This window comes from Ursus arctos, unplaced genomic scaffold (genome assembly GCF_023065955.2).
Source record: "Ursus arctos isolate Adak ecotype North America unplaced genomic scaffold, UrsArc2.0 scaffold_7, whole genome shotgun sequence".
Classification (NCBI taxonomy): domain Eukaryota; kingdom Metazoa; phylum Chordata; class Mammalia; order Carnivora; family Ursidae; genus Ursus; species Ursus arctos.
In genome coordinates, this window is record NW_026623089.1 from 24,377,636 (window position 1) to 24,387,286 (window position 9,651).

The following is a 9,651-nucleotide window of genomic DNA, read 5'->3' on the forward strand; positions in this document are numbered from 1 at the left end:
AAGTCTGTGCCTCTCTTTCTTTTCTTTTTTCTTTTCTTTTCTTTTCTTTTTTCTTTTCTTTCTTTCTTTCTTTTTTAAGATTTATTTATTTATTTCAGAGAGAGAGCATGTGAGTGGGAGGAGGGGCAGAGGGAGAGAGAGTCTCAAGCAGCCTCCCTGCTTAATGCAGAGCCTGACACAGGGCTCGATCTCATGACCCTGAGATCATGACCTGAGCCGAAATCAAGAGTCAGATGCTCAACCGACTGAGCCACCTAGGTGCCCCCCTTTTTTTTTAGTTAAGTATAATTGATCTACAATATTTTATTAGTTTCAGGTGACATTTATATACATTACAAAGTGATCACCATGGTGTCTAGATTACCATCTGTCACCATACAAAATTATTAAGATATTAACGACTGTAGTCCCTATTTACATCCGTGGGACTATTTTATAACTTGAAGTTTGTACCTCTTAATCCCCTTTACCTGTTTCATCCAGCCCCTCACTCCTCTCCTCTCTGGCAACCACCAGTTTGTTCTCTGTATTTATCTGTTTTTAGATTCCACATACAAGTGACATCTGATATTTGTCTTTCTCTGTCTGACTTATTTCCTTAGCATAATACCCCCGAGTCTATCCATGTTGTCGCAAATGGCAAGATCTCATTCTTTTTTACAGCTGAGTAATGTTCCATTGTATATACACACCGTTTCTTCCTTATCCATTCACGTATCGGTGGACACTTGGGTTGCTTCCATATCCTGGCTATTGCAAATAATGCTGCAATAAACATAGGGGTGCATATATCTTTTAAATTAGTGTTTTCATTTTCCTCAGATAAATACCCAGAAATGGAATTGCTGGATCACATGGTATTTCTATTTTTAATTTGTTGAGGAAGCCCCATACTGTTTTCCACAGTGGCTGCACCAGTTTGCATTCCCACCAACAGTGCATGAGGGTTCTCTTTCTCCACATCCTCACAACACTTGTTATTTCTTGACTTTTTGATTCTGGCCATCCTGACAGATGTAAGGTGGTGTCTCATTGTGGGTTTGATTTGCATTTCCCTGATGATGAGGGATGTTGAGCATCTTTTCATGTGTCTGTTGGCCATCTGTGTGTCTTCTTTCTAAAAATGTCTATTTAGGTCTTCTTTTTTAATTGGATTGTTTGGGGTGCTTGGTTGGCTCAGTGGTTGGGTGTCGGCCTTTGGCTCAGGTCATAACCTCAGGGTCCTGGGATGGAGCCCCACGTCGGGCTCCCTGATCAGCAGGGAGCCTGCTTCTCCCTCTCCCTCTGCCTCTCCCCACTGCTTGTGCTCTCTTGCTCTCTCTCTCTGTCAAATAAATAAATAAATTCTTTGGGAAAAAAATTGGATTGTTTGCTTTTATGGTGTTGAGTTATATGAATTTTTATATATTTTGAATACTAACCCCTTATAGATCTATCATTCACAAAGATTTCCTATTCAGCAGGTGCCTTTATGTTTTTTTGATGGTTCCCTCTCTGTGCAAAAGCTTTTTAGTTAAGTGTAGTCCCAGTTGTTTATTTTTGCTTTTGTTTCCCTTGCCTGAGGAGACAGATCAAAAAAATATTGCTAAGGCTGATGTCCAAGAGTTTGCTGCCTCTGTTTTCTTTCAGAAGTTTTATGGTTTCAGGTCTTACATTTAGGCCTTTATTCCATTTTGGGTTTATTTTTATGTATGGTATAAGGAAGTAGCCTAGTTTCATTCTTTTGCATGTAGCTGTCCAGTTTTCCCAGCACTGTTTATTGAAGAGACTGTCTTTCCCCATTGTATATTCTTGTCTCCTTTGTCATAGGTTAAGTGACTGTCTATACACGGGTTTATTTCTGGGCAGTCTATTCTGTTCCGTTGATATGTTTGTTTTTGTACCGGTCCCATACTGTTTTGATTACTACAGCCTTGTAGAATAGTTTGAAATCTGAGGGCGTGATGCCTCCAGCTTTATTCTTTTTCAAGATTGATTTGGCTGTTTGGGGTATTTTGTGGTTCTGTACAAATTTTAGTATTATTTGTTCTGGTTCTTCAAAAAATGCTATTGGTATTTTGACAGGGAATGCATTGAATTATATTTTGCTTTGGGTAGTATGGACATTTTAACAGTATTAATTCTTCCAATCCATGAACATAGAATGTCTTTCCATTTATTTGTATCGTCTCAGTTTCTTTCATCAGTGTCTTATAGTTCTTAGAGTACAGATCTTTCATCTCTTCAGTTAAGTTTATTCTTAGATATTTAGTTCTTTTTGATGCAATTATAAGTGGGATTATTATCTTAATTTCTCTTTCTGATAGTTTTTAGTGTATAGAAATGCAATCAATTTCTGTATATTAATTTTGTATTCTGCAACTTTACTGAATTTGTTTATTAGTTTTAATGTTTTTTTGGTGGAGTCTTTTGGGTTTCCTATATATAGTATCACATCATCTGCAAAAGGTGACAGTTTCACTTCTTTTTTACCAATTTCAATGCCTTTTATTTCATTTTCTTTTCTGATTGCTATGGCTAGGACTTCTGGTACTATGTTGACAATAGTTTGCCTCATTGTCTTTATATGCAAAATGGGAATAATAATAGTACCCACATGATGGGTTGTTTTGAGAATTAAATACATTGGTGGAATAGGAAGTACTAGCAATCTGTCTCTCCACTTAGACAACAATTGCATCTGCCTAACGTAACTATATTAGAACTCTGGAGTCTATCGAAGGCTTGCAACTTCCAGGGGAAGGCTTGGAGAGTAAATTGGGGATAATTTCAATTTTCAGCTCTTAGTAGCAGGTACCATTTCCTCACCTCCAGCCACATGGCAGCACCTGTGCACATGTTCTTGGAGTAGTTTACACAGAGTTTGCAAGAACCTAGGTAGGCAAAAAGGAACAGGTCCTCCAGATATCAGGGATCAGTGCTCTGTTTACCTATTGCTGCTTTTTTTTTTAAAGATTTTATTTATTTATTTGAGAGAGAAAGAGCAGAGAGAGCACCACATGAGAGGTGCGGAGAGGCAGAGGGGAATGGGAGAAACAGAGTCCCTGCTGAGCAGGGAACCCAACTCAGGGCTTGATCCCAGGACCCTGGGATCATGACCTGAGCTAAAGGCAGACACTTAACCAACTGAGCTACCAGGTGCCCCAGCCGAATCACAGAGTTCCAGACAAAGAGGTGGGTGGCCATTGTTGCACCTCCTCCCATTGTTGCAAGCCCCTCCCCCAAAAGCTGGGGACTTGCAGTGGATTTAAAGGACTGGTGTCTCTTCCCCTCCCCTTCACTTTTCTTTTTTCCCCTTTTGGGAGCCAGAAAAGAAAGACCAAGGCATTAAAAAGCAATTGCATATATGGGAAAAATCAGAAAGTGATTATGCATGCCCAGGGAGAAACATGGGCTCAGAAAGAGACTTGAGAAGAACTAAAGTTTATACCTCAGGCTGATCCTTGACACAGAGGCTGTAAATAATTAAAAAAAAAATAAAATAAAAACAAAACAAGAAAAACCCAGCAAATCCTGAAGGGGGAAAATCTGCTCTCCAGAGTTACTGTATTATTAAATTCAAATGTCCAGTTTTCAACTAGAAATCACAAGGCACACAAAAAAGTAGGAAAATATGGCCCATTCAAAAGAAAAAATAATCAACAGAAACTGTCCCTGAGAAAGCCTTAATGGCAGATCTGTTAGAAACAGAATTTAAAACAGCTGTCTTAAGGTTGCTCAAGGAGGTAAAGGGAGATGTGGAGAAGGTCAAGAAAATGATGGATGAACAAAATGGAAATACAAGTAAGGAAATTGAAAACCTCAGAAGAAACCAGAAATTCTGGAGCTGGAAAATATAACTGAAATGAAAATTTCACTGTAGAGATTCAAAGGCAGAAGAAAAAATAAAAAAACTTGCAGTTAAAGAAAAGTGAACAGAGCTTAAGGGACCTGTGGGACACCATCAAGTGAGCCAACATATGTATTATGGGAGTCCCAGAAGGCGAAGAGAGAATATTTGAAGAAATAGTGGCTGAAAACTTCCTTCATTTGATGGAAAACATGAATACAAACATCTAAGATGCCCTGTGAACTCTCAAGTAAGATGAACTCAGAGAGACCCACACCTCAACACATCATAATCAAACTTTTGAAAGGCGAAGACAAAGAATCTTGAAAGCAGCAAGAGAGAAGCAATTTGTCACATACAAAGGCTCATCAATAAGATTAGCCTGTTTCTCATCAGAAACTTTGGAGGCCAAAGGCTGTGGGCTGATACATTCAAAGTGGTAAAAGGAAAAGAAACCTGCCAACCAAGAGTCCCATATTTGGCAAAACTGTTCATCAAAAGTGAGGGAGAAATTAAGACATTCTAAGATAAACAAAGGCTGAGGGAGTTTGTTACCACTAGACCTACCCTGCAAGAAATGCTCAAGGGCGTTCATGAAAGGATGCTAGACAGTAACTCAAAGCCATGTGAAGAAATAGAGATCTCAATAATGGTAAATAGGTGGACAGTTACAAAAGCTAATATTACTAAATTTGTAACTTCACTTTTTGATTTCTGTATGATTTAAGAGGCTAATACATTATTAAAAATAATTATTAATCTACTTACATTATTGTAACTTTGGTTTTTAATTCCACATTTTGTTTTCTGTATAATTTAAGAGACTAATGAATTTAAAAGAATACTTAGTTTATGTTCTTGGGCAACACAATGTGTAAAGATGTAATTTTGTGACAGCAACAACTGAAAGATGCGGGAATAGAGCCATAAAGGAGTAGAGTTTTTCTGTGTTGAAGTTAAATTAGAATACATTCAAATAAGGATGCTGAGTAATCCCCATGGTAACCACAAAGAAAACAGCTATAGAATATGCACAAAAGGAAATAAGAAAGGAATTTAAACATTTCACTACAAAAAAAAAAAATCAGCTAAACACAAAAGAATTCAGTAATGCAGGAAACAAAGGACAAAAAGTTGGAAGGCATATAGAAAAAAAATAGTAAAATTGAAAAAAGTAAGTCCTTCCCCCACCAACAATAATGAGTTTAAACCTAAATGGATTCAACTCTCCACTCAAAAGACAGATTGGCAGAATGGATTAAAAAAACATGATCCATCTATATGCTGTCTACAGAAGCCTCACTTTAGATCCAAAGACACAAATGGATTGAAAGTCAAAGGATGGAATACGATACCCTGTGCAAATAAAAGTAACCAACAGAGTAGGAGTAGCTATACTAATATCAGACAATACCAACTTTAAAACCAAAAAGTTTACAAGAGAGTAGGAAGGGCATTATATACTATTAAAAGTTTCAATACAGCAAGAAGATATAGCGATTACAAACATTTATGTACCTCATGACAGACCATCAAAATAGATGGAGTAAAAATTGACAAAATTGAAGGAGAAATAAATAATTCTACAATCATAGTTGGGGATGTCAGTACTGTACTCTCAATAATGGGTAGAACAAGCAGACAGAAGATAAGTAAGGACATAGAGAACTTGAACACCACAAGAAATCAACTAGATCTAACACTACAGAAAACACTCTCTCCAATAGTAGAAAACACATTCTTCTCAAGTGTACATGGGGCATTTTCCAGGATAGACCACATGTTAGGCCACTGATTAAGTCTCAGTAGATTTTTAAAAGATACCATATGAAGAATCTTCTCTGACCACAATCGGATGAAGTTAGAAGTCAGTGACAAAACTGGAGAATTTAACAAATTTGTAGAAATTAAACAACACTCTTAACTAGTAGATCAAAGACAAAGTCACAAAGGAAATTGGAAAATAGCTAGGGATGAATGAAAATGAGAATACAACATATCAAAACATAGGAGATGCAGCACTCGAGGGAACGTTATAGCTACAAACACATTAAAAAACAAGAGGGATCTCAAATCAAAACCTAACTTCTAACAATTTAAGGAACTAGAAAAAGAAGAACAAATTAAAGCCAAAGCTAGCAGAAGAAGGGCAATAATAACAATTAGAGCAAAGATAAATGAAATAGAGAATAGAAAACAGTAGAGAAAATGAAACCAGAAGTTGGTTCTTTGAAAAAGGCAACAAAATTGCCAAACCTTTAGCTAGAGGGACTAAGAAGAAAGAGAAAAGACTCAAATTACTAAGAAACGAACATGAGGACATTAGTACTGGTTCTACAGAAATAAAAAAAGACTGTGAAAGAGTCCTGTGAACAATTGCATGCTAACAAACTGGACAACCAGATGAAATGGACAGGTTCCTAGAAACACAGAACCTACCCAGACTGAATCAAGCATAGCAAAAGGAAATACGAGTAGCGCTATAACTAGTAAGGAGATTGAACCAGTAGCTAAAACTCTACCAACAAAGAAAAGCTCTGGACCTGATGGCTTCACTGGTGAATTCTGCCAAACACTTAGAAAAACTGAATCCAGTCCTTCTCCCCATGTGACTGGAAGGTCACTTTGTGAGCATCCTTTCCAGACAGCAGCCTGGCCTTTCTGAAGAAATAGTTTAAGGCCTTCGGGGCAGTCAGCATCGCTGCTCAGGGCCCCACATAGGTCCGTAAGCCCTCTTGAGCCCTGAGCTTGGGCATGCGGGCCCTGCAAAGACAGCGTAAAAGCCGGACGGTGGTGACAGTCCTAGTGCTCCATCTCTGCCGTGTGCAGGCCCAGGTTGGTTGGAACGCCTTTCCACCATCCAGCATCACCCTTCTCAGGAAGAGCTAAACTGCTTTAGAGCAGGCACTAGGTTATGTGTATCATCTTAGGTTATGGAGAGGATGACGGAATCCTAGTCATTCCCGTGTAGGAAGCACCTGCCGCCCGGCTCCTTTGATCCCCACAACCACCGGTGAAGTAGGTGATTTTCTCCCCATCTTACAGATGAGGAATCAGACCCAGAGACGTGAACCACACTGCCCCTGTCGGAGCCAGTACTTGAATTCGGATCTGTTGGACTCTGGAGTCCGTTCTCCATCTGTCACTTGCTCATCCTTGCTCAGCACTACATGCATAGTAGGTGTTCGGGAAGTCTTTATTGAATGAATGTTGAAGGGACCGCCTGGAAACCAGTGCAGGTGACAAGTTTTTCAACAGTAACCCCAACTGGGAAGGTTAATGAGTGGACAGAGCCACTAGAGGTCAGAATTTAGCAAGTCTTTGTTAGCTCAGGAGCACAGCTTGGGATAGTCTCTGACCCTGAGAGCTGGAAAGGACCCCAGAGGTGCCCTTACCCCCTTCATAGTCCCTCCCCCTCCTCATTGGTGAGAAAACTGGGGCTCAGAGATGCTATGAGTTGCGCAAAACCGTGCTTTGCACAATACCACGATACCTCTTTAATCACCTTCCTGGAGCCTAAAGCATTTTGTTCTCTGAGAACAACATTCGGTGACCGTGTGGAGCAGCAGGTGCGCCAGCTGCTGGGGAGACAACAGAGAGGCCAAGCCTGGCCCTGCATGGGGCTTGAAGTGAATCTGGGGTCTTCACTATCTGTGGTCTTCACTCTGCATTCCACTACTCTAAATCATCGGTCTGAACTAGGAAGGAGGTTGCTAACCCTGAACTTCTATCATGTATACCAAATGGTCTTGGGTTTTTTGGGGTGGAGGGTAAGAGATGACTAGAACACAACCATCATAGACGGGACTGCTTGGAAGCCTAGGCAGAGAAGAATGAGAGCAGACCAGTGGTGGGAATCCCTTCTTCCCCAGGCTGTTACATCAGTCAGGACTTACGGGAAAGAATATGCAGGCTGCCGTAAACCAGCTCTACTGTCAGTCTCAAGAGGGCTCCCGCCTGGGAAGCTGTGGGTTCGGCCCCGAACAGGTGCACTTATACATATAACTGCACTAAAGAAAAAAGATGGTCAGGGGCGCCTGGGTGGCATAGCGGTTAAGCGTCTGCCTTTGGCTCAGGGCGTGATCCTGGCGTTATGGGATCGAGCCCTACATCAGGCTCTTCCGCTATGAGCCTGCTTCTTCCTCTCCCACTCCCCCTGCTTGTGTTCCCTCTCTCGCTGGCTGTCTCTATCTCTGTCGAATAAATAAAATCTTTAAAAAAAAAAAAAGAGAGAAAGAAAAAAGATGGTCAAGCACTAAAAATCCATTCAGTTACAGATAATCAATTATCGATGAGCCATCCTTAAAGGTTGAAGGCCTGAGTTCCTGAGCAGTGGGTCCATGTCATGTGGCAAAGTAAGGGGCCTGAGAATAGGGCTTTTGTTTTGCTTCTGCTGGTAATCTAAACCAGTGCATCTCCAACTCCGCTGTGCCTACGAATCACCAGGTTCTGACCCGGGAGCTATGGAGAAGGATTTGCACTGAGTGGGGAGGAGGGTCTGACAGGTGTGCCAAGCTTAGCCCACTGCCTCTTTCCAGCAGACGCAGAGAAGGGCTGCCACTTCCAGCACATCTTGGCCTGTGCTCGCCTGAGTGTCAACCCAGACCTGAGCGAAGGTGTGCTGCAGCAGGTGCTGGAGCTCCTGGAGGACCAGAGCGACATCGTCAGCACAACGGAGCACTACTACACGGCGTTCTGAGGCCAGGCCGGCAGATGGCGTGCGTGGGGCCGGGCCAAGGAAGAGGACCAGCAGGTGGTGGTCACTCCCAGGCTCCGATTTTAAACCTCACGCCAAGGCTTATAGGCCTGGTGGCAGTGATCTCATAATAAACTGTGAAGTATGGTCATTTAAGGAATGGAACTGGGCTTAAATTCTGTAGGCTGCCCTCTGGCTGCTGTATCCGTGGGATAAAGTAACTTATCTCAGCCATGACATAGAAAACCCTCCCCATTGACCTCTTGCCTGGACCGGGCATTGCTCTTAGAGCATTAGGGAGGAAATTGGTGGCTGAATTGGTGTGTATGTGGCTTGAGGCTCTGTCACAGTAAAGGGGTGTCACATGGTAAAGTGAAGTGAAGAGCATCTTGCCAGATTCACACAGACCTAAAACATTTTAAAACTTCAGCCTATTGAGTACGTTCTTGTAGGCCTGTTTCAGTGGTTAAGAACCTAGTGTAGGGAACTCCTTCTTGGGTGAGTATCACTCACCTACGATTTCCATGGATCAAGTACCAGAGGTGGGTCCTGAGTCCTGGGACGATTGTTGTTTACGGACCCACCCAGAGATGGGAATAAATGGATCCGAGGCATGGCTCTGTGTTGGTCATTTTCCTTATTTTCCTCATAAATTAAGAGGTGTCTTGGTACATTTCCCTACACTTGAGGACATACGTGACTAAAGACATTGTCCTTTAATGCCCTGCAGTCCTTGGAGGCTCTCAGCCAGTTGGCTGGCTTGTAGACGTTATTTTCAAGGTTACCATGAATGTGCAGGGTGTTCTAACACCATCCAGACAAAGACTCTGTATTTGCCCGGACAGGTGATGGAGTCGTGCTGTTGCTAGGAATGGCAAGGTAAAGGGAAAAAATCCGAGGTATGTAGTAGGCTTGTTCTAACAGCTAAATGACAAACCCAGCCAGCAAAAATAAAGTGTGGGGACAGAATTGGAGTTAATTACAGTCATTTCAAAAAGGCACATCTGCCTTCGTCTGCTCCATTTGCTCTTGACGTAATAAGCTCTTAGCGGCTCTGCTGGAGAGCCTGCAGGCCTCGAGTTGTTCTGCTCTCTGTGGAAATGGAGTGGTTTTTATACTTAGAAGT

General features: G+C 41.6%; 1 protein-coding gene across 7 annotated transcripts in view; it reads left to right on the forward strand.

Annotated features, from left to right (window-relative positions):
- Positions 1–9,139, forward strand: part of STN1 (STN1 subunit of CST complex) — a 44,087-nt gene extending 34,948 nt beyond the window's left edge. For 4 of the 7 annotated variants that reach the window (XM_044382092.3, XM_048219082.2, XM_048219086.2 and 1 more), the window contains one exon: positions 8,368–9,139. In XM_044382092.3, coding sequence (XP_044238027.3) covers positions 8,368–8,528 — 161 coding nt within the window. In that variant the 3' untranslated portion in view covers positions 8,529–9,139. The remainder of the gene's footprint in view (positions 1–8,367) is intronic. The other 3 variants (XM_048219083.2, XM_048219087.2, XM_048219084.2) reach the window with 1 other exon arrangement.
- Positions 9,140–9,651: the final 512 nt, after the last annotated feature.